The following is a 25022-nucleotide window of genomic DNA, read 5'->3' on the forward strand; positions in this document are numbered from 1 at the left end:
TAGGTAAGAGAGAGTTTGTGAAGAGAGAAAGGGATGAGAAATAGAGAAGATTTGATATATTGTTTGGTATAAGAGAAAGAAGAGAGAAATAAAAGAGAAAGAAATGTTATTATTTTTCTTTCTCTTCTCTATCTTTCTCTCCTCTTTCTCTCTTCTCTATCTTTCTCTCCTCTATAAACAAGAGAAATCTCCAACTTCTCTTCTCTTTCTCTCTTCTCTATCTTTCTCTCCTCTATTTCTCTCATACCAAGCAAAGGCTATATGTTTTACCTCTCTCACCTCTGTTTCTCACTTCAACCAAACAAGAAAAATAACGATCTTCTCTTCTAGTTCTATCCCTCTCTTCAACTTCTCTCTCTCCTTTTTCTCTTCTAACAAACACAGTGGACGACATTTCCTTGACAAAACCGTCTGATTAATCAACTATCCTATTCTTTCTCCCTCCATTTTAAAATAAATAAAATAAATTTAAAACAAATTATTCTAATATTCGTTTTTTCGTTAAAATTGCAAAAAAAATACAATAGCACAAGCACAAACAGCAGTACTGATGCCAGTAAATAGCACCAATCACTATGCACCTCTCTCTCTCTCTCTTATATCCTTCTGACTTCTTTTCTGAGCTAGCCAGCCATCAATAACTAGATTACTCCACCAACTTTTATTTTTCTCCGAAGTAGAAACAAAGCAGAACATCAACAATTTTCAACTAATGTACTTGTGACTCCACAGTGATTCATTTCCTTTCATTCTGTTATTACCAACACAACACTTTCCTCTCCTCTTTGCCGGAAAAAAAAATGCATTGATTATTACAAACCTTCAAAAAATGCGTCAATCACTTCTCTCTAACCACAACAACACCTCCTCCTCAGACTCACAGCCGCCGGTTACTACCACCGGCCGTACCCGGTCACACTTCAGCAGCCGGAAAATCTCACCAACAAGCATAACAATCGAATTCGAAAAAACCAAAAGAACCGCCAAAAAGCATTTACCCAACGGTGATTCTTACATGGGAACCTTCTCCGGCAACAACACACCAAACGGATCAGGAAAATACAAATGGAACGATGGTTGTATCTACGAAGGTGAATGGAAACGAGGAAAAGCTTCCGGAAATGGAAAATTCTCGTGGCCTTCAGGTTCTATTTACGAAGGCGAGTTTAAGTTAGGTAAAATGGAAGGTTCTGGAACTTTTACTGGATCCGACGGAGATATTTACAGTGGTTCATGGAGTTCCGATAGAAAAAACGGTTACGGAAAGAAACGTTACGGTAACGGAGATTATTATGAAGGTTGGTGGAAGAAGAATGTTCAAGAAGGAAAAGGGAGGTATGTTTGGAAAAACGGGAATGAGTATATTGGTGAATGGAAGAACGGTGTTATTAACGGAAGAGGAACGCTTGTTTGGTTGAATGGGAATCGTTATGAAGGTGAATGGGAAAATGGTGTTCCGAAAGGGCAAGGTGTGTTTACTTGGCCTGATGGAAGTTGCTATGTTGGGAATTGGAATAATAATAATAATGATTTTCAATCTTCTTTATTGAATGGGAGTTTTTATCCTGGTGATGATTTTGCTGTGACAATGAGGAAGAGGTGTTTTGTTGAAGGTGGAAAGGATTTTGGGAAGATTTGTATTTGGGAATCTGATGGTGAAAAAGGTGATATAACTTGTGATATTGTTGATAATGTATCGGTGTTGAATAGGATTGGAAGTGAAAGTGTTTCAGATCCCAAAGAGATTAAGCAGTTTCGACGGAATTCTGGTTGTTTTGTTTCTGAGGTTAAGAGACCGGGTGAAACTATATGTAAGGGGCATAAGAATTATGATCTTATGCTTAATCTTCAATTGGGTATAAGGTAAAGTTTAAATTTTGTTGTAGTGTTCATTGTTTGTTTGGGATTTTGTAATTTGCATTAGTTCTGGATTTAAGGAATTTTTGGTTTGTGTATTTGTAGGCACTCTGTTGGAAAGGAAGCTTCTATATCGAGAGAGCTAATACCGAGTGATTTTGATTTGAAGGAGAAGTTTTGGACTAGGTTTCCTTCTGAAGGATCTAAGATTACGCCACCACATCAATCGATGGAGTTCCGTTGGAAGGATTACTGCCCTATGGTTTTTAGGTATAGCCTTTTTGTTTTTCACCTGGTAGTTAATGTTAATCATTTCTTTAGCACTCACATAGGCAACATTTGATTTCGTCGAAGGTTGTTGCAAAATCTTTACTAGTTAAGCAAAATCTTTACTAGTTAAGCTTGTTGCAGTTTCGTTCTTTACATTTCTGGTCAGCCTAATTAACACAAGGAGAATAATGTTATGGTTTTGAATTTCAGACAATTGAGGAAGCGATTTCAGGTGGATCCTGCTGATTACATGTTAGCTATTTGTGGAAATGCTGCCCTCAGGGAGCTTTCATCTCCTGGCAAAAGTGGAAGCTTCTTCTACTTGACCCAAGATGACAGATTTATGATCAAGACAGTGAAAAAATCCGAAGTCAAGGTTTGTTTTTGGTTGTTAAATTGAAAACATTTTACCGTGTTCGTTCAAACTAGTATGATGTACATCTGTATTGACAGCTGAGTTTTGTGACTAACTTATAGGTACTTATTCGGATGCTTCGAAGTTATTACGAACATGTTTCTCAATATGAGGATTCACTTGTGACAAAATTCTATGGGGTACATTGTGTCAAACCAATTGGAGGCCAGAAGGTATGCCTTTGTTGAAGATAAATTATTGCTATTTTAAGGGTTTAGTCTACGATTTGCAGGAACTGAAAATTTGTTGTTATTTAAACACAGACCCGGTTCATCGTGATGGGCAATCTTTTTTGCTCGGAATATCCAATCCATAGACGATTTGACTTGAAGGGATCGTCACATGGCCGTACGACAGATAAGACTGAAGATGAAATTGATGAAACTACCACCCTCAAAGACCTCGATCTCAATTTTGTGTTTCGCCTGCAAAGAAATTGGTTCAAAGATCTCATCACGTAAGTTGCTAGTTAGCATTTTCTGTGCTGCTACTTAGAGATGAAACATCATGTATATCTGTTAAATTAAAATTTCCTTGATATAATTGTCCAGACAAATTGAGAGGGATTGTGCGTTTTTGGAAGCTGAAGGAATTATGGATTACAGTCTTTTGGTCGGCGTTCATTTTCGTGATGATAATACTTGTGACAAAATGGGATTATCACCATTTTTTTTGCGCACTGGTACTCATTAATATCTCCTTTCTGTGCATATTGTAGATGAATGTTATGTAATAGTAATTGAACTAAGACTTATTATATTGTTTATCCTTTTAGGAAAGCATGACTCTTATCAGAGTGAAAAGTTTATGCGTGGTTATCGCTTCCTTGAAGCAGAGCTACAAGACAGGGATAGAGTCAAATCTGGCCGGTAAGTTGAAATATGTTCTGGTTTTTTGAATTTAAGTTGATAAAATAATTAGGTTGTTTAGACAATTGACACCACATCCATAGTTTAAGTGGGTAGTTACATTGTGTTTCCCTAAATCAACATTTTATAGAATAATTAGGTCGAAGAACCTGAGAAGAGAGGCTTGTATCATTGTGTTCCTTAAAGGAGTGAGATGCTGTAGGCTTCTATCACTGTGTTCCATAAAGGAGTGAGATGTTGTAGGCTTGTTATTTTATGTTATGATTATAAGTTTTAGTTCTCTGTTATTTTAAATGCCTAATCATTCATATTTTTATGTTGACGACATTAATGGAAATAATTGCAATTAGTTTGAATTATCTTTAGCAAGTAGGTGGGAATAATGTAGAGCGGGAAACGGTTGTTTGTGGGGGCATACCCAGGTCGTGGTCCTAATTAATTGATTGCTTGTTTCTGGAAGTTTTTTTTTATACCATCTCTATATTTTATTGGCAATCTGAATTTGTCCTATACTTCAGCATTTATAAAGTAGTTATGGTTGTTGGTTTCTAATGTGAATGCATAGCTGCAACTCTGTTTGGGAGTAAGGAGATTAATCATATTTGTAAATTTTGATGTGTTAAGTAGGATTTTTCTTGTTTCAGGAAATCATTGATTAGGTTAGGAGCAAATATGCCAGCAAGAGCAGAGCGCATGGCTCGGAGGAGTGATTTTGACCAATACACCAGTCTTGGGATGAGCCATTTTACTCCTTGTCGCATTGGGGAGACCTATGATGTTGTTCTATATTTTGGGATTATAGACATTTTGCAAGATTACGACATCAGCAAGAAGCTGGAGCATGCATACAAGTCACTGCAGGTTGATCCTTCATCAATCTCAGCCGTTGATCCAAAGCTTTACTCGAAGAGGTTTCGTGATTTCTTGGGGAGAATATTCAGTGAGGACCGGTAGCATCGAGTATGAAACAAAGGTGTAAATGTTGTCATGAATCATGATGGTTGAAGTTGCATCAATTGATCTGAATAATATCCAGGAAAGAAAGCTCGAAATTGATTCGGGTGTTGGAATTGGTGTGCATGCAATAGACTGTTTGATTAACAGGCTATGGCATTGATAATCTTTTTCTATGGCCAAATTTTGAAGATTTTGCCATAATGATGGTTCACTGAAGGCAAGGGTGATCTTTGTACATGAAAGATGGTGGAAATGATCTCTGCCTTTTTTTTTTCTGTCTTTCCATTGGTTGGGATGTGTAGATTCTTTGGTCACCACAAAGTAGAATATGATATTATGAATGTAAAAAATGTTAGGTAGGGGAGAAATGAAAATGTTTTCAGAAACCGGAATCCAAATGCGCGGATACTTTACTTGGTAATAAAGAAAGTGTACAGTTCTTTTTTGGTAATTAGTAGTATTGTCCTTCACCAAAGTTCAAACTCCGATTTTTTAATCTTTTAACTTCTTCATATACTTAAGTCTCATTTGTTGTTTAAATTGAATGGTTAATTGAGATACAAGTTTAGAGACATGGTTTTGGAGTAGAGGGTTGGATTCTCTTTGGGATCATTTTGTTGCTTAGATTAAAATGCTTAATTGAGATGCAAGTTTTGGAATGGAGGGTTGATAATGCACTTTGGGATCTTCATGTGTCCAAATTCCCAAACAACCAGGGTCTCCTACTTTTCATTATATTATACTACCTCCGTTCCTTTTTAATTGTCACATTTTGACATTTTACATAAATCAAGACGATCAATAAATGTTGTTACTTTTGATACAATAATTTCTATTTTTACTATAATAACCTTATTTATTTAATGTCTCATTACATATATTTCTCTCTCCACAATAATAAATAAGGGTAATATTAGTAAAATAACATTTATTGTTGCATTGAACTATGTAAAGTGACACTTAAATAGGAATAAAAAAAATTCTTCAAAAGTGACACTTAAAAAGGAACGGAGGGAGTAAAAAAGTAGTTTAGCTTAGCTTTTTCAGTGAAAGCGATGCGAGGGTATTGGTCTGTGATGTGTTATGAAAAGCAGAGAAAGCACGAGAAAGATTCGCTGTTGTGTTTCTTTGATTTTCTTATCAGTTTGTTTACTTTCACCTGCTTTTCACTGTTTATATTGTTGTACTTGTACCACACTTCAACTAAATTTAAGCAGAGTAATAAACTCTTTTAAATGTTGATCTTCTCTGATTAAAAATCATTCTCGGGTAACCATCCACCTGTTAAGATGAATTTAAAATATGATCACGCCGTTAATCTTGTTAATGATTTTAAGGGGATTTGAGAAACAGACATACATGTCTTGTCAGGTCACGAACTTAGGGAATCGGGCAAGACGCGTCTCAATGTCAGTTTGTGGTCAAAGTCAGTGGCAGAGCCAAAAAGATTATGCTTATTCATTCATTTTCTCTTTTGTTTCTAGTTTAAACATAAAAAAAAGAAGCAATATCTAGATCAGCATTTTAGATTTCAAAGTCAATTTTCAAATTTTTTTTTTTTTGTTATATCTCACGATACAAATTGCGTAAGAGTCTTGCTCACGAGAGACATTTTAAGGATTTTAAATTTAACAATTATTTTTTTCAAAAGTAAAATAGTAGAAATTTCAATTCATTGAATATGTGAATTTTTATAAAAATTTATTATAAAACGCCTTAGAGCATCCACAATGGAGACTCTTATCTTTGAAGTTTTAAATGGGTCCCACATTGACGCATCACTTTTTAATAATTTTTTAATAATAGTACATAATAGGTACTCAACCACTCCAATTGAGACCTTCTAACAAAATGTTTAATTGGGTCCCACCAATATTATTTATTTAATACACTATCTATTTTAATACACTTTTTAATTACTATTTTAATAAAAAGGTGATGTGAGTCCATTTAAGAATGAGGTCTTAATTTAGACCTTGCATCTTTTAAGACGCTCAATTTTTTTCCCACAATGGGGTACCTATTAGGTACCAGGTCTTAAATGTTTAAGACTCTCCTATTGTGGATGCTCTTAAAAAGTGTTTTAAGACACTAGGTAATATTATTATTGGATATACTCTATCTGATTATATTTATAAATAAAAAATAACTTTTAAGATTTATTTAATATGCAATGTATTTAGTCTATATTATTGAATGTTTAATGTATTTGAACGAGTTAAATATCAATTGATTTATTTTATCAACTTTTTACTCTTTCATTAAGGATATGAGTGTAGTCTCCGTCTTTATACATATTTTCCCACCTTTTATTTATTTATGAGTACTTGGGGTATGATATGAGACTACAAAAGATGACAAGTTAGTTGGGATGTCTTGTATCATCCTTGATGTTATTATGCTATTAATTTAGCATAACAATAAAAATTAATTTATGTTTAAATACATTCATATAAAAGTTAGGTTGATTACTAAGTTTTAGTGTAAAAATCACCCAAAAAACTATAAACCCCATTTTAAATTAGAATTAATTCTTCCGTAAAAAAATAGAGTTAATTCTAAGAGGAAATTAATTCTGTTTCAAGACATTCAAACATATCAAATAATTTTGCATCTCTAAAATTAAAGCTCGCTCACAAAGAATCGAGCCAACTTCAAAATAGTTTGAAACTCAACAAAGAATTAATTCAGTAAACTTAACCCATGAACCAAATAAATTGAATTGATCTGAAATTTAAGTTTGTTAATTAAACAGGTTGGACTTGAGTTATATATAATTGGACTTGTTTGATTTTTATATAATTTAAATATTTATGTAGGTTGGTTCTTAAAAATTTATGTCATCCTTGCCTTTAACATTTACTCAAGTAAACGAACTGATCTTAACGGGTTGAACAAAGTTGTTTGTGAATTCAAAACAAGTCGAATTTGAGCTAAAAAAAAGTTAATATGGAAACAAGTCTAATATTGAGTTGAAATATTTTTTATTGAATGGAACTAAACTGAAAAAGAATTAAACGACATTGAACTCAACTCATTTTCATTTATATCTAGAATCGATTTCCCCCTATCCAAAATTGAAACAAGCATACACTAAATTGACATCCCAAGATGCACTCCAAGAATTCTTGATATAAGTTAATCAGCTATCCTAGTTTTTTAGTGAGAGAAACTCTAACTTCTCTTTAAACTTTCTTTCTCCTTCATTCGTCGAACCTAAAACCACTCTCTACATATTTCTTCCTCTTTTCTTTCATTTTAAATAAGTGGTTTTCACATATATCGAGTTTTTCCTACTGTTTTTTTGTGATTTCGTCGTCTAATTGCATCGTTGTGTTGTTAGTCGTCTTGTGCGGCGTTTGATTTCGTGTCTTGTCGCGGTGTTCGTTTAGTTCATATTGAAAGATCGACATCAGTCAATTACAAGTTAAATCAATGATTTGAGTGTCAACATTACAGATCCAGAAGCATGAGAATTTCGGTAACTTAGATTTTATCATATTATTTGTAGGCATTTTGCCGTTGTATGCTATATTTAACTTGGATGTTGTGAGTTTGTTTGTAGATTCATCATTTACGTTTTTAGCGATGTTTGTATCTGATGTGATGTACCCTATCAATTTGAATGAATGAATATCGTTTTGTTTTTGTAAAAAAAAAAGACAAAAAAAATATTTTAGACTATTACATCGGCGCTTCTTAGTGATTTTTATACTTAATAAAACTTAAATAAGAATAAAAATCATAATAATCATTTGATTTTCCTTCACAAAGTTAAACCGTTTTTTTTTTATATATTAAACAACTTCTATCCACTGTTTTTTAGTCTTTCTTCTCGACTTCTTTCCCAACCAAACAAGAAAAGTTATCACTCTCTCTTCAACTTCTCTTTCACCTATTTCTCTCTTTCATGTTTCTACTCTACTATGACTTGAATTTTTTGTATTTGATTTAAGCCTATCTTGGGTTTATTTTCATTGCTTGATTACAAAATAAAGGAAGAGAAGTTGAAAAGTATGTGGGAGAGAGCAAGGCAAGAGAGAAAAAAGTGAAATTAAGTCCCTCATCCAAAATATAGGTGGACCATCATTAAAAATCATTAGATGAAACGGTTCACTTTATCATATCATGTTGCAACCATACTATAGATTGAATTCTTCTCGGGCATCTCGGGCATCTCCTTCCATCAGCCCAACCATTTCAAATCGCAGTAGAGGCAAACATTCATTCACTTTATCTCTCATCCTCTATGTAGATACTCAAAATTAGAAAGAAAAAAAATACAATAATTTGGTTTTAAAAAATTTGACGTCATTTTAATAAACTGAATAATGGTTTACTCTTCAAAGGAATAAAGCCCCATTTTGTCTATCACTATCAATCTCCACAATTGTACAATAATTAAATCAAATAAAACATGATTGGGATTTGCTCTAGTTTTTCTTTTTGGTTATTATGTTTTTCTGTTAGATTATATTTTCTGAAATTTTTGGTTGAGTTCAGTGTGTGGGTTCATTCGCTGTTGCTTCGAATTTCAATCGTATGATGATTTCGATTTCCCTAATTTGTAGTTATCTATCTTTTTATGTGGTTTTTGGCTTTGTGTAGCAAGAAATTTTACAGATTTTAACCTTAAACACAATGGAGGAGAAACGGGGCACTAACTCAGTGTTGTGGGCAAGCACGTGAGAGGGAGAAAGAAGGAAAAAATAGTGTTACATGTGCATCACAAGATCACAAGGAATCTCTTAATCCAGTGGCTATTAGTTGTGGTTCACCCATGAACCACTTAGTTGCTAGTACACCTTAGACGCCATCGGAAAATACAACATATTTGACAGAATGTTTGGCAGAAGAGAAAGATAAGCGAAATAAAATAAAGAGAGAGATAGAGAGAGAGAGATGTACTTATTTTTGAAAGGACAAAAATACCCTTTAACTAAATAAACATATACATAATCGGTTATTGTTTTGAAATACATTTTTTTATCGATATTAATTTAATTAAAAAATTAATAATTACTTAATACATTTTTTTAAATTTATTTTATTTAATTATTATTTTATTAATTAGCTAAATTGTAATTTTATATTTGTTCAACGTAATTAATAAAATTTGTCATATAAGAAAATATAGAAACTGGTTATGTCAAAAAATAAAAGGCTTAATTACACTTTTTGTCCTTGCATTTTGACCAGCTCGCGAAAATGGTCCTGCCTCTTTCAAATCGAACAAAATCGTCCCTCAACTATCATGTTTTTTGCAGTTTTAGTCCTCCCTCATATTTTCAACTTCAGAAACGCCCTCAACTATCATGTTTTTTGCAGTTTTAGTCCTCCCTCCTATTTTCAACTTCAGAAACGCAGAGAAATGACAATTTTAGACATACCCCCTATGCTCAACCATGAAATAAACAAGGAATAAAACATATGGGTATAAGGAATCCACTTTATTCAGCACACTAACCAAAACAACCTTAATTTGAAACATATCTTAGAAATTTGGGTTTTTTAAAACATATGGATATACAACCATATATTGGCAGTATGGTAGAATAAATTGGCAGTATTTGGTAAACCCTACAATAATGTTCAAAACTTATGAATATTTACAAAACAAACATAAAAGTATTTCTTTGTTCCAACATCAAATGTTGTTTTTTCTTTTTCAAGTTGTCCTGCACCCCATTAGAGATCAAAAGGATGGTGGCTATCATGTTTTTTTATTCTCTTAAAAAAACATAATGAAATATACATAATATAATATTATTACCATTCCTTTGAATCCTAACGGTGGGAAGAAGACCATGATTCCTTCAAGATCCTTTATAAAGTGAGAGAAGTAACATGTTTATGTATTTTTTCTTGAAAGTGAGAGAAGTGTGTTGGTGGTGAGAGAAGTAACATGGTTAATGTTTGATCGTTTAAAGGAACATATGGTCGTATACCGTCAAAACTTAGCTAATATGCTCCACAATTCAGTGATAATGCAGTCACTTTTAAGGATAAGGAAAAAAATATAAAAAATTTCAAGTTCAGGGCATTTTGCACATAAGTGCAAAACTTCAGGGGGATATTTGCAAAACGTCATGTTGACTAACAGAAAAATTTGACGGAGGGGGTAAATTGATTAACGTTGTGCAATTTCAGGGGGGTAATTGAAGTTTTGTTAATTTAAGGGGAATAATTGACGAAACTTACAATTTCAGGGGGGTAATTGACTATTTACTCGATTTCATTTAGTTTAAGAACTATTTAATATATTAATTTTTTTTGCACAAGCTAAAATGAGATATATTAATAACACCGGTTAAACACCTGCACAAGACGTGCAAAAGTGAATCACCGTCCAATATTTACATCAACAATGAGCCACAAAACGAAAGGCTCCCCAAGAAACACTCAAAATAAATAAATGGCGAACACCCATACAAAGTAGCGGGTGTGTCGACCAATCATAATAAGCATAATTAGAAGAGAGCTTTGCTTTCATCCACAAAAAAGAATTGAACTTGATTTTCTCCAAGAGAACATAAGGGTGTGATGCTTCATTTTTTAATATAAGGTCGTTTCGATCTGTCCATATCACCCAAACACAAGCATACCATATACTTTGCAAATATGAATGAGTGCTACGCGGTAGTCCCGCCATATAACAAAACTGAGTGTGATGGTCACGTAATTCGAAAGGAAGTACCGAATGCAAGCCTAACCAAGTGAACACAGAAGACCACAATATAGATGATGTACCACACAATAAAAATAGGTGGCGGGCTGTTTCCAAAACCTCACAACCGGCCACACACAAAGAACCTGTAGCGTGTAATATATTCCTCCGCAACAGATTGGCTCGCGTCAGAAGGCGATTACGAAGAAGGCGCCACACAAACAGAGACACTTTTGACGATATGTGCTTATGCCAAACATTGTCAGCGATGCTCCTATCAGCTTGATCCTTATAAGTCGTGATAAAGCGGTAAGCCTCCCGCACCGAATATCCGTGAATGGTATCAAGTGTCCATCTCCATGTATCTGTAACATTAACATGTACAACAAAGTTATGTAATAATAATGAACACTCCCTCGCATTCTCCTCCTCCCATGCAAACAAACGACGTCTCCACACCCACCCTCTTCCTCCTTCGCCCCACCCCTCTCTCTCCATCTCAGCCACTGTACATTATTTACAATCAAATCAAAAAGTCGAGGAAATTTGAATCGCAAAGACGACTACCCGACCCAATGATCGAACCAAAATAAGGTGCTAAGACCATCTCTTACAAAACCCGTCTAATGTTACCTTCAAACCAATTTCCCACTCCCTCTCCAACTCCCCCACGAACATTACATAACATCCTCCACCATGACGAACCTAATCTACCCCCTCCTTCAAACGGCCACCCTCCTCATCATAACATGCTTTTAAAACACGGTACCACAGCCCCTCCTTAGTCACCAACATCCGCCAACACCATTTCCCCAACAATGACAAGTTAAACTCTCTCAACCGCCTAACCCCCAACCCTCCATCATCCTTTGGAACACAAATAGAATCCCATTTTATCCAAGTTATTTTCCTATTATCCTCACCCCCCCCCCCCCAAAATCTTTTAAAAATAGATTCGATAGAAGAAATTATACCTGCAGGGGACTTGAAAAAAGAAAGAAAGTAATCCGGAAGCGAAGACAAGACAAATTTCAGCAGCATCAGACGACCACCAATAGACAAGAACTTATTATTCCATGATGATAAGCGAGCAACTATACGATCGATCACGGGCTTCCAAAAACTCAATTTCCTAGGATCCCCACCAATAGGAAATTGGAGAGAAGTTCATATTTTATGAACTAAATTGATGGATTATTCAATGGAGTCTCCTACGGTACACTCGCAAATTATTAATATTTTTTAAAATCTATAAATAAACAACTATTTTTTATTAAATAAAAAGTTATTTGTCGACATTTATATTTTTAAAAAATATCATTTCATTAAAAAAAATTATTTTATTGTTTATAAAAATCATACTATTTTTTTTAGATTTTATCGTAAAATGTGATCAATATTTTCTACTATGAGTAAAAAAAATCAGAAAAATTAAATTTTATTTTGTCAACATTTTTGGTAAATAAGATTTATTTATTACTAGATATTTGACCCGTGCTTCGCACATGTTTATTGTATAGGGATTGACATACGAATAAGGATGTAGCCAACATGATAGGAATGAAATTGGTGCGATGCATTTTTTTAGTATTAAATAAGTGTACAAAAAAAAGGCAAGAGGGTAGGAATGAAATTGGTGCGATGCATTTTTTTTAGATGGAATTTGTTTGGTTAAATTACTGCTAACCTAATACAGCAAATGAGCGGGAAAATATTAGGTTAAATTGCTGCAGACCTAACAAAATTAATAAATAAAGATGATTATAAATGATAGAAAATAAAAAATTTCTTAATAAAAACTTATTTAACTATTAGTTTAAAGATTTGATGTATCGATACACTTGAATTTTTTAGTGTACAATAGAATTTGCCCCATATATTTTTAAAATATATGCTTTTGCTGTTCCTTTTTTATTGTAGTTTTAGAACAATATTATTCAATTAAAGATCATCTCCATTTACATCAACATAAATTGAGATGTCATCTATCTAATGAAATACAAAAATAAATAGTGGGTGATACAATTAAGTGAATATCACCATTAATAATTATTTTAGGATTGTTTTCAAATAGTAAATAATATTATTCAATTAAAGATTCATCTCAATTTATTTTTTTAAATAGAAAAAACGAAAATACTTCTAAATGAAGACTGAAGATAACCTAATCCCAATACTTGCACATCACACTAGTTATCTTATTGAAGATTGAACTCATGCATTCCCATACTTCAGATGTACGTGTATACACTTATTTCTCTGATCAACACATTCCATAGAATGGGTATATATTTTTGCCACTGACAAATGTAAGATTATCTTATTATCCCTGTACACTGTCATCTTCACCATATCCATGCATGAATCTATTTCCAATTCATGATTTTGCATGTATTTGCATAAAATATATTATATATGTATCATTAATATTAGACGTGTCAATCTGGTATTTGATGCAGCATATGATATAAGAGTATCTAATAGAGTAGATAGTCCAATAATTGTTTTTTGTTTTTAATCTCTGAAGAAAAAGGTAAACATTTCATTTGCCTTTAAACGCCCAAATAATAACCTTGCATCTGAAGAGATTTTAACTAGTGGAAACTCTATCATATAGTAACTGTCGAGAGAAGACCATAACCCTAGAAGAAGCTCAACTCCTCCAAACACATCTTGTGCTTCTATATGTATATATTTTTACAATAGCTAATAATATCACTATTTTGCATTTGAAAAAATTAACATCATCTGAACTCAATCAGTCTCATTCACATGTACATAATCAACAACATATATACAATACACAAACAGCACTCTACGAAACTACACTTAAGCATATATTAATTTAATACCCGATAATTGTGCGAGTAGAACAATACGATTTCATTCTAGTAAAAACAAGAGCATTGCTATTTATCTAGAGAGATTTTATCAAAAATTGATCAAGAAAATGTCTCAGCCAATCAAATTTGTTATTTGCTGGAAATCAAGCGAGGTAATGATGTGTAATTAAAGAAAGGTGTTAGTAAATACACTGTCTTCCTTAAAAAAAAAAACAAATACACTGTCTTGAAATTTTCTTAATAGAGTTTGTCGATGTATGTATCATTTCCCTAAAAACAAAGCCTTCGTCTTCTTTTTTTTTTTTTTCCATTGTATTTGATTGGAATAATAATGTTCCAAGAAACTATAAAACCTCCACTCAATCGTAATAATGTTACCAGGGTGCTTGTATTTAGGTCCCACCCGCAATATAATATGTAGCTCCTATTAATTTGTCGGCTGATTTTTTTTTTCTTTTCATTTTCAACATATTACTATGGTTTAATTTTATTATTTGAACAAAAAATAGTGGCTTCTTGCAATGATGCCAAGAAAAAACTAATTTTTATATTATACGTATTACCACATCATCATCAATTCAATGTGATACACATGACTAATTAAGGAAATTACACTTTTTTTATCATGAAGTATACACTACTAAAAAAACAAAAATTAGTGAGGGAAATTTAGTGAGGGAAAACGCGAAATCCCTCTCAAATTCCGTCACTAAATTTTGCGACCAAAGAATTTGTGAGAGATTTTATTTTTTCCGTCACTAATTTCCCTCTCTAATTTTACTTTTTCTAGTAGTGATAATTTTATTATTTGTAATTTTTTTGAAATATGTAATAATGTTAGTTTATTTTGACACATGACTAAGGAAATTACACCTTTTTTAATCAAAACTTATTATACACCATGATATATATGTGGATTATTAAGGCCCCGGGAAACATAGACCTTCATAATCGAATTTCGTTGTAGCATGGAAAATCAAGATGTTATGCCGATACTCAGTACTTAAGGTCTCAAATTCGACTCTCTCTGGTATCAACTTTGGTGGAACTGACATTGAGTGCATTTATACATAAAAATTAATTTCTAATAGTCATTTTTTTTAAATACTAATAGTCATACATAAATAATTACACTACCAACTTGAATACTCCTTCTAATCCTTAATATAAGAAAAAAATGCAAAAAAAAAACATCAAATCTAATGTCATTATTAGTATGTAACGTTTTGAATAATTTTATGTAGGAAAATGCTAACATGTGCCCTTAAACATATGTTAATATACCAAAAATAGAAATTATATATTAAAAATTGTGTCAATTTATTTATCTAAAAGTTAAAAATTAATTTTTTAAAAATAAATATTAGTTATTTGTGGAATTCTTAATTAACATATTCCTTAGCATGACCCTTAAATATGAACCCTCGTGGTAAATTTTAAAGTACTTTTACATACTGCACTCAAGAATAATAAAAAGACAAATATTAAATAGAGGATAGAAAAGTCTTTTAAACAACAAATACACCTTAAAAATTATGACATTTTTCTTATAATTAGGATTAAAAAAATCTCCAAAAATATATAAATACAACTTAAAGATATGAGGTAGTACGTGCAAAATGTACTAAAGATAAGGTTGAAATTGTTCAAAAGCCTATTCGTATAAGTGGTGATATACGCTTGGTAAAAAAATTGATAATCTATTTACGTGCAACAAAAGCTATTAGCGATGCTGATGCTGTACTACCCCAAGAAAAAAAATGCTGATGCTGTACTAATTAAACACAGTCGCTTGAAATATTTATTGAATATATGGTTAAAATTGTTTAAAAGCCTAATTGAGAAAAGTTTATGATAGATATGAAAAAGTTGTTTTAGGCTTCCCTACTAAGCTGAGTACTATTATTCCAACTATCTGGATATTAAGTAGTTAATGGTTCCAAACAAAGGTGACACTCTTCCCCGATTCATTAGTTTATTTATCTTAATTTCTTCCATGTTGATATTTATATTGGATAAATATGAAATGTGGAAGAATTTGAACCCCTCCAATTTATGTGCAAGCAATTTAAATAATAAAAGTCTTCATTATGTTGTCTAAGGTTTCAGAAAAGAAACATTATCTAGAAAATATGATATTAATCGTACTTTATCCCTTCATGACAGGAATATTAAGCAAAAATAGCTGCCAAAAACTCTAAGACACATGCACTTTTTTTATTTCTGAAAAATATCATTATCATTATCAACTTCCCTAGCTATATTATTTGTTTGTTTGTTCCTTTCTTTTTCTTCAAGGAGCTGCCGTCCAAGCTTTTAGAATGCCACCTAAGACCACAAATTGAAATTTGTAACATCAATGAATATAGAATCAAATCTTCAATGTGCATTGTGATAATATATATCATTCTATGGCTGATGTAAATGTGACGATTCGTATAGAATTTTCATATAATTTTGTTATAGGGTGTTGACATTCGATTAATTGAAAGAACCAATAATACACTAACTAAAATTTAAGGGCCAAAAATGGAACCAATATTGTATGAGTAGTGGTGTCCACTATAGGCAAATAGTAGTAGACAAATTTTAATTAAGGTGCATATTTTCTGGTTAGTTTAAATAGCGTGAAAGCTAAGGCAGAACATGTATGTATAGATAATGTTCCATAAATGTCTGGCCCTGCTTGCCATTTGTGGCTTGGTGAAGTGAAACTCTTTTTCAAATATTTTCTATCATTTTGTTCTTAATCAGTGCCTTACCACGTGGGTGGTAACAATCAAGTGGAATCTCATATATCTAATCTAAGGAAGAACCCCCACATATAATAGTATCTTTCAACTTTTTCTTATAATAATGCTTATTTCTTGAATTTTGGCTTAAATATAAGTTAGTCCAATTTTAATTAACTGGTGTACCAGTAAGCCAAAGTTTATATCAGTCCAAATTGTAGGCAGAAAAGTTACAGTTTATTGCTAGTAGTATATAGGCTAGTATATAATGGCTGGGCAAATACGGGTCAAACCGAATTAACCCGACCAACCCGATGTGATTTTACACATTCGGTTCGGGTTAAAACGGATTTCGGGTTGAACGGGTGAAAAATACGGGTTGTTATGGGTACATTAGGGTCGGTTCGGGTGGTTAAGTTGAAACCGTTGTAACCCGAACAAACCCGACCAACCCATTATTATTATTTTATTATTATTCTTCTTATTAGTTTTTCAGACCAGCTTGTTTACTACTAGGCCCAAAACAAACAAAAAAGGTTATTTTTGACCCAGCAGCCCAAACCCATCTCATAACTCATATATAACTCATTCACATTTCCCTAAACCTAATTTTTCACTTTGTTCTCAACTCATATAGCAGCAGCGCCGTTCCTTGTGAAACCACTCCTTGGAGTCTCTCACTCACCTTTCCTTCTTATTGCTCATCAGAAGCTCCATTACTTTTTGGATATGATCTTTTCCTACTGTTACTTGATGTATAATTTGATTCTTTACTCTTTGGGATGCTTTCTTCTCCATGAATTATTATGCTGCTACTTCTTCTTCTTTTAAGATTAAGTCCACGTTGTTTGAAGGAATCATCATACCTGGTTTTGTTAATGAATACATCTCTGATGTGCAGATTTAAGGTTTTTGATAGCTCAGTTCTCAAACTTTGTCAAAATAAAATAAAATAATAATCTCTGTTCCCAAACCGAAATAAACCGAAGTAACAACCCGAAATAACCCGGACCCGAATGACCCGAACCCGATAAAACCGAAATAAAAAATACATTAATTAGGGTCAAGACATACAACCCGTCGGTTTGGTCGGTTTGGGGGTTCGGACCCGAACCCGAACCGAACCGATGCCCAGCCCTATATATTATGTCTAGTTTGTAGATCTAGTTTCACTATAGTAAGTGAATTATTAGGTTATTGATATCTTGCTATATTTTGTGGTATTAAAAATTGTTGAGGGTTTCTTTTAGTTCCTATAAAAAAATTCTGCACTCAGTTTTAGTTTTTATTAAATCTAAATTTATTTAATTATGTTCAAACTTTTAAGATTTTGAACAATTTTTTGTATAAGTGTCAAGAACATTACTAAAAGTTCCGCAAAAAATTATCTCAAAATTTTATTTCTACGTCCAGATTTTTGTTACTTTTATCTTGAACTTTTGTCTTTTAAAAATATTCATATTTAATTCATTTCATGTTAAAAAATTCTAAATTTTAGTAAACGAACCTTTTATAATGTTCTAAACTTGTCTCAAAAAAATCGTTCAAAAATTTAAGAGTTTAAGGATAATTAGAGAAACTTTGTTTTAGTATGGACTAAAACTACATATAAATTATTTTTATAGGGACTAAAAAAGCTATTAAAACTAAGTAAGGACTAAACTTAGAAGTTTCAAATTTTATAGGGACCAAAAAGATTTTAACCCTATATTTTGTGAATTCGTGCAATTTATAGTTTATTGTGTTCAATTAATGTACAACAAAAACATTTAACAATAACTCACATTATCACATTAGATCTACATCAATGTTGTATATCACCTATTAAGTACATATTATACAAATCTAAACACAACATCAAAACACATCAATAATATTTAAAAAAGCAATATGAACCCAAAATATGTTACATAAAAATCTGAGTAATGGAATGTTATAAAATAATTACCCTTAAAGGATAACACAATTTTAAATCAGGAATAACTCATATCAACTAGGGGTGTTCGCGGTGCGGTTTAGTTCGGTTTTGAGCAAAAAAGTCATCCAAACTGCGAGATAAAAAAACATGCGGTTTGGTTTGGTTCGGTTGATTTTTAAAAAGTCATCCAAACCAAACCAATGTGGTTTGGATTGGTTCGGTTTGTGCGGTTTATCGCGAGATAAAAAAAACATTACATTAACTCTAATATTGTCAACTTGTTACAAAATAAACATAGGACATTTTATTTTGATGTTTATATGATAAAATATTAGGTAAAATTTATATCAAAATAGGTAAAATTAAGAAGAAACATAAGCATGAAACAAATTATTGGGAAGTAAAGAAAACAAATTCATCACTGGAAATGAATTGAAAGAGATGGAAAGGAATTATAATCGAACCTGATGGTGCAACGATGGAAAAATCGAATCAAAAGAGATTATTCTTGAACTATGTAATTGGGCTAGTACATATTTAAGTAATATTCATTATTCTTGCGGTTAGGTTTGGTTTGGTTTGGTTGCTGAGATGCAAACCGCAAACCGAACGGAACCGCTCGGTTCAGTGCAAAAGTCATCCGAATTCATCCGAACCAAATGCGGTTTTTTGCGGTTTCGGTTTGGATTGGTTTGGTTTGCGGTTTTTCTATTGGGTTGGTTCGGTTTTGAACACCCCTAATATCAACCTTCAAAACATGCTAGAAAGAAATTGCGTGAAAAATATCTAAATTCGTTGTAGAATTAATATTTTTTAGATTTGAACTGGTTAAATTTAAACATATGTGCATCTGACACATTAAGATTGTTTTGAGGGTTGTTTAAATGATGGAGGGATGTCTGCAGATTTGTTTTGTATTAGACTAGATAAGACCCCTTTTGTGGGTGTCATTATCGAACCAAAAAGAGGCCCCTTAATCAAATTATAGACCATACAATAAATGTAGAAACATACACATTTAAAGTAGACAAAGAGTGTACACAAGGTCTATCAACCTGAGTACAAATAAACCCCACTTTAGCAAATAAATAGTTGTGATTTTATGTCAACCAAAATAATAATTGACACATTGGCCACACACTATATTGGGATGTTTGGTTTATGCCCACACACTGTTGGGACTAGCATATTTCATGAATAGTGAAGTTAGTGATCATGCTTGATTTTAAGCTTTTGTAGGACATGAAAGGGACCAAATCAATTTTGATAAATACCACATCACATGATTGCTTCTATTATTTTGATTTAATCCTCAATGGCAACTTATTTATGGTCCTTGAAATGGTTGAGGACAATGGCAAGAAAGTGAGTTGTGACCCCTTGAGGCTTGAAAGTTTGTATTAACAATCGACATATTGTTTTTGGATTAAATATCTCTTGTGTCCTAATTCATTTTAAAAGTTCAATTTGTAATATCTATCTGTCAGGTATCAAGTTGCACTAACTTACATAAGTGTTAGATTAATATTTAGTTGTAAGATTAGTATTTTTCTCATTCGTCCAGATTTAAATCCGTGACTTTCAACTTCTTCAATCCTTAACTCAAACCAATTGAGCTATTACATAAGTTAAGAGGCCAAATTAATCGATTTTAAAGTTAAGGGACCAACTAAGTATTTTTGAGACAGCAAGGACAACTCATAAATAAGTTCATGCAACAACTTGTGCCTTTGTAGACCGGGTCTTTATAATTAAACGTCAAGTTGCCCAATAGAAGAACCAAGACCAAGTAATGCAAATACATACGCAAACAAAATGCAAGAGTAAAAACACAAAACTTCTTATTATAAACATAAAACATGCATCATCAATATAATTCTAGTAAAGATATTTAATGAAAAATAAAGATAGATATCAATAGCTACTGTGTCAAAAAAAAAAAGATATCAATAGCTATTAGCTACAGATGAATAAAGAATGAAAAAAGAAATGTAACAAATGAAGTTAGTGTGAAAAATCTGCCAAAAAAAGAGAATGATGATGTAAACAAAAAAAGTATCGTTACATTATGGCATCGCTTGAAAGAGAAAATAGAATTACGTGTTTGGAAAAATCACAGTGAGCCATCGTGATTTGGTCCAACTCAGTGATACAAAACACACATTAAATAATTACAGCAAATTGCAATGTCGTATTCCCCCTTTTTTCCCTGTGAATTTGCTCAATTCCCCCTACGTTTGAACAAAAAAAGGAATTATAGTTGAAAGAATAGGTGGTAAGGAAAGAAAAATGTTTGTTTGAATATTTGTTATTTTAGAGCATTGATGCATAGATAAAGAATTGCTATAAGAGTTGGATTAAATTGGGGGTGGGAAAAGAAACTTCAAAACAATTTTTAACGTACTTGATTAACAGCTAGGAAGGCCCAAATTGAATCCAATTCGTTTTCCTATTCAATACTCCGGGAATCAGGGATACGATTTTCGTTTAGATAAATGCTTAATCTGCCCCTGAAGTTTACCGAAAGTATCCTTCTGGTAGTGTACATTTGATAAATTTTAGTGTAGGGGGCAGATTGAGAAATTGTTCTTTGTTTAAGCACTAAAATGGACGCATGCAACTTATGTGATTGCTTTATAAGCCACTCGGATCAATCAACCTCTGAAATAAGCCGACGGAAGCTATGCTCTAATCCAAAAAATAACTATCGGGTTGTAACCCCCAATTTTGTGCTATTGGGAGTTACGACCAATAAATCCGACCATCTACATCTTAAAAACGACACCAAAATAAATATGCTCATATTTTTAATGTGCAGCATTGCAAGTAGTGCAGATAACATGCTGTGTTTGGACTGATATATTTTTCCAAAAGTAGGGTTGGAGTAAATTTTTAAGCAAAGGCAGTATTTTGTTTCTCTGCTCGTGTGAGGATTTTCAGTTCCTCTCAGCAGGAGCTTAGCTTACGCTTGCACTCTTGCTTGGGATTGTTGTTTTATAGCTTTGATTTTCTAGCTAGTAAGCAGGTTTGACTTGCACTTCATTTCATCTGTATTATGTTAATCAAGGGGAAACTTTTCGTACGGTAAAACTGAGTTGAAATGGCTCTCACTTTCACTCCACTAGTGAGATCTAGAATATATACATTAGAACAGAAGGGATATTTTCAATACAGAGATACAGTGTATAGCCTGTTTGTGCATGTATCAAGTCCTAAGATTGATTGCACTAGCAGTTTTTTTTTCTTTTCTTTTACTTTTACATTTCAATTGTAAAATTTGCTACCAAAATAACTATTAAAGGAATCGAACTCGGTATCTGTTTGCCTTGTTTCCAAAAGGATTGATACCACCGCACAATTGCAAAAATTTGCTACCAAAATAAATTTGCTACCAAAATAACTACTAGAGGAATCGAACTCGGTATCTGTTTACCTTGTTTTCAAAAGGATTGATACCACCACGCCACAACTTATGTTTACAATAATGACAGAAATTTTATCATATATAGTTGGATACTATACTAGATAAAATTAAAAGAAAATCAGCCAAGTACCGTCTCACCCCATCAGTGAGATAGTATAAGAAAAGGAAATAGATTAGAGTTTTTCCTCTGGAGACTACCAACAATGATGCTATAAGGCAGGCAAGGAGAACTCTAAAAGGAAAAATCTTTTGTGAGAAGCCTTTGGAAAATAATACAATCAAGTCAATGATCCAACAATAATGGGGAAATCTAGAGGACATCGTGATATCTGATATTAGTGTTTAACTGAATCATGTTTCAGGTTCATGAGGAGGATAAACCAAGGAAGAATTGGAGAAATGCTCCATGGGATCTGCTAGGTTTTCTACTTTTGCTTTCGCTACTATTATCCACATATGGCAGTGGAAGAAACCAATCATGATAATTCTCATTTGTGGCTCCAAATCCATGTTTTATGGATGGAGAAGCTCAATGCTGATAATTCCATCAGAGAGTCTTTTCAGTAGGTATGAGATGAAAAAAAAAAATCTAAAAACAAGTATGGTAACTTCACTCTATTCAATTACATTTCACTCGCTAATCGATATGCAATCATATATTGAACACAGACTCGTCTAATATCAAAGACTGAACATTTGAAGGACTGGAACATACCACACCAAAATCATCCCACAAATAAACATACCGACACAACATGTGCAAAGCACTAGACCAGTGCTGTTAAACACCGCCGCTACACCGCTATAGCATAGCCGAATGTTGTCATATAGAAGCTATAATGGAGGGATAGCCATGTTTCATAGCCGAGTTTTAACAATAAAACATCATTTTTTTGAGCTGACAAATGCTAAGAGGATCATATAACTTCAACTTTTATTTCAACATATCCAAGCAGTAGTTCACATAATATATCACTAATAAACTTCATTTAAACTTTCATAACAACAAAATTACATCCAATTTAACAAAAACAATCGCATTATCCAAAACATTTTTTTTTCTCAATTACACAAATCAAGTAACTAAATTAAAAAGGTACTAAATATTTACTTTTTCTTCTTTCCAGCAACAGTAACCTTCTTACCCTTCAATGTCCTGCAGTTATTCTTGGTACGCTGTCCTCTACAAGGAAGTCCCTGAATATGCCTTATTCCTCTGTAACACTGAATTTCTTTCAACCTCTTTATATTAAGTGCATTAAACCTTCTCTGAAATTCACAAACAAATCAAACCATTACAATTACAAAACAAAATAATAGAAAACAAAAAACAAAAAAAATGAGATTTTTAATTTTTTTTATTACCAAATCTCCTTCAGTCATGTATTTGTTAACTTCATCCCTGAGACTAATAAGCTCTTCTTCACTCAATTCCTTTGTAACTTTATTCTCCATACTGATATCAGTTAGAATCTGTCTAGCTCTGTTCCTTCCAACTCCATGAATGTACTGCAACGAAAATTCAATTCTCTTGTTGTTTGGAATTTCCACACCACCAACACGAACGCACACAATGTTTAGCCTCTGAACCTACAATTCAATCAGAATCAGAATGGAATTTGGAATTTATCTTGAATTTTGAAACCCTAATTGTGTTACCTTTGACTTTGGAGTGTTGAGAACTGGGAAAGAAACTCGATTGGAGAAGTGACCATGGCCTTTGGAGATGATTGAGAGTGAAGGTGCCACAGGCATTGAGAGTGTTTGTACCATTTTTTCTGTTCAACAGCGAAATGAAGTATTCACCATAGCCATATCCTTATCATTATCTCCCGAGAGTTGGTGTTTTCTCCTTAAAAACACATGGAAAATACGTTTTTGCCCCCAACGGGAAAGTTCCGTCTTTCTAGCTGCGGTTAGAAAATTGCTGTTGACACATTGCATATGGTTGTGTCACACATGTAAAAGACGTTTTTGCCCCCTCGGCAGTTAACTGCCGAGGAATTCAAAACCGGCTGCAGTTAACTGCCGATGAATTCCTCGGTTGTTAACTGCCGAGAAAACATGTTTCATCTGATGAAACAGTCACCTGCTCCCCCTACACACTATTTTCTCATCAACTTCCATAAACTTCATCCAATCTCCCCCCACCCCAAATCCTAAATTTTTTTAATCAAATCTTGCTCCAAAATGATTCAAGCATCAAGCATAGGATGTATCAACACACTTTTGACGTAAAAAAACAGGTATTTTGCATTTTTTTTTTTGGGTTTATTTTTTGGTTATGCAATGGGTTACTACGTCAGTTACGTAGAACCCTGTTATGGAGAATCTCGGTAGGTTACTGCCGAGGAAAACCGCGGTAGCTTACTGCCGAGGAAAACCTCGGTAGTTAACTACCGAGGAATACATAGGAAAAAAATTTTGCAACGAAAAAATGGCAGCTACTGCCATTTTTTCAAAAAAAAAATTTCTTTGTTTTTTTTTTGTTTTAGTTCATTATGGCATTGGTGTTTATGCATTAGTCAGTTGTTAATTCATATTTTTGTGTTGTTTAATTATAGTAATGACCGAGAACGCGGAAGATGTTCCGGGAGAGACAAAATGAAATTTTGTCCAAATTTCCGGAGATGTCAAACCACCTAAGGTTGAAGCCAAACCAAACATTGATGGAGCTTCCGTCCATGTTGAAGCTTCTAAATATGTTAGCCGCGGTGTCCTCCCACTTCAAGCCCACGAAGTTGACACGGCTAGGTTTTTTTCTGACGACGTTAAGTTTCAAGATAGAGAAGAATTGCTTGGGTGGGTACGTTGTCAAGCAAATAAGGCGGGATTTACAATTGTTACACAAAGATCAAGCTTGATCCATCCAATTTTGCGCCTAGTGTGTGAAAGGAGTGGAGCTCACAAAGTGCCTAAAAAAAACCGAAGCATGCGACAACGGGCTCAAGAAAATGCGGGTGCTTGTTCATGATTAGTGGATATCAAAGTACGCAAACAAAGGAATGGGGATTGAACATTCTTAATGGAGTTCACAACCATGCGATGGAGCCGGCTTTAGAAGGACACA

General features: G+C 33.1%; 2 protein-coding genes across 2 annotated transcripts; one reads left to right on the top strand and one right to left on the bottom strand.

Annotated features, from left to right (window-relative positions):
• The first annotated feature begins 530 nt into the window (after positions 1–530).
• Positions 531–4819, top strand: LOC146940082 (phosphatidylinositol 4-phosphate 5-kinase 2-like). The gene is made up of 8 exons (XM_085753696.1): positions 531–1863; positions 1963–2127; positions 2338–2503; positions 2605–2715; positions 2806–2999; positions 3094–3224; positions 3318–3411; positions 4056–4819. The coding sequence occupies exons 1-8, from the start codon at positions 830–832 to the stop codon at positions 4363–4365; spliced, it is 2205 nt and encodes a 734-aa protein (XP_085609822.1). The 5' UTR covers positions 531–829; the 3' UTR covers positions 4366–4819.
• Positions 4820–22869: 18050 nt separating this feature from the next.
• On the bottom strand, positions 22870–23747 carry LOC146940083 (small ribosomal subunit protein uS13c-like). Its single transcript, XM_085753655.1, has 3 exons — positions 23612–23747; positions 23318–23542; positions 22870–23221 (listed from the first exon to the last, which is right to left on the bottom strand). The coding sequence occupies exons 1-3, from the start codon at positions 23723–23725 to the stop codon at positions 23060–23062; spliced, it is 501 nt and encodes a 166-aa protein (XP_085609781.1). The 5' UTR covers positions 23726–23747; the 3' UTR covers positions 22870–23059.
• Positions 23748–25022: the final 1275 nt, after the last annotated feature.

Source organism: Medicago sativa, chromosome 3, assembly GCF_051527215.1.
Source record: "Medicago sativa cultivar Bolivia chromosome 3, Bolivia_mono, whole genome shotgun sequence".
Taxonomy (NCBI): domain Eukaryota; kingdom Viridiplantae; phylum Streptophyta; class Magnoliopsida; order Fabales; family Fabaceae; genus Medicago; species Medicago sativa.

Bases quoted from the DNA above. Each gene is read 5' to 3' on its own strand.
- LOC146940083 (XM_085753655.1), bottom strand. From the start codon at position 23,725: ATGGTACAAACACTCTCAATGCCTGTGGCACCTTCACTCTCAATCATC. The intron at 23,543-23,611 runs GTAACACAATTA...ATTGAATTGTAG, and splicing joins TCAACACTCCAAAGTCAAAG to GTTCAGAGGCTAAACATTGT. The intron at 23,222-23,317 runs GTAATAAAAAAA...TGTGAATTTCAG, and splicing joins ACATGACTGAAGGAGATTTG to AGAAGGTTTAATGCACTTAA.
- LOC146940082 (XM_085753696.1), top strand. From the start codon at position 830: ATGCGTCAATCACTTCTCTCTAACCACAACAACACCTCCTCCTCAGAC. The intron at 1,864-1,962 runs GTAAAGTTTAAA...GTGTATTTGTAG, and splicing joins AATCTTCAATTGGGTATAAG to GCACTCTGTTGGAAAGGAAG. The intron at 3,225-3,317 runs GTACTCATTAAT...TTATCCTTTTAG, and splicing joins ACCATTTTTTTTGCGCACTG to GAAAGCATGACTCTTATCAG.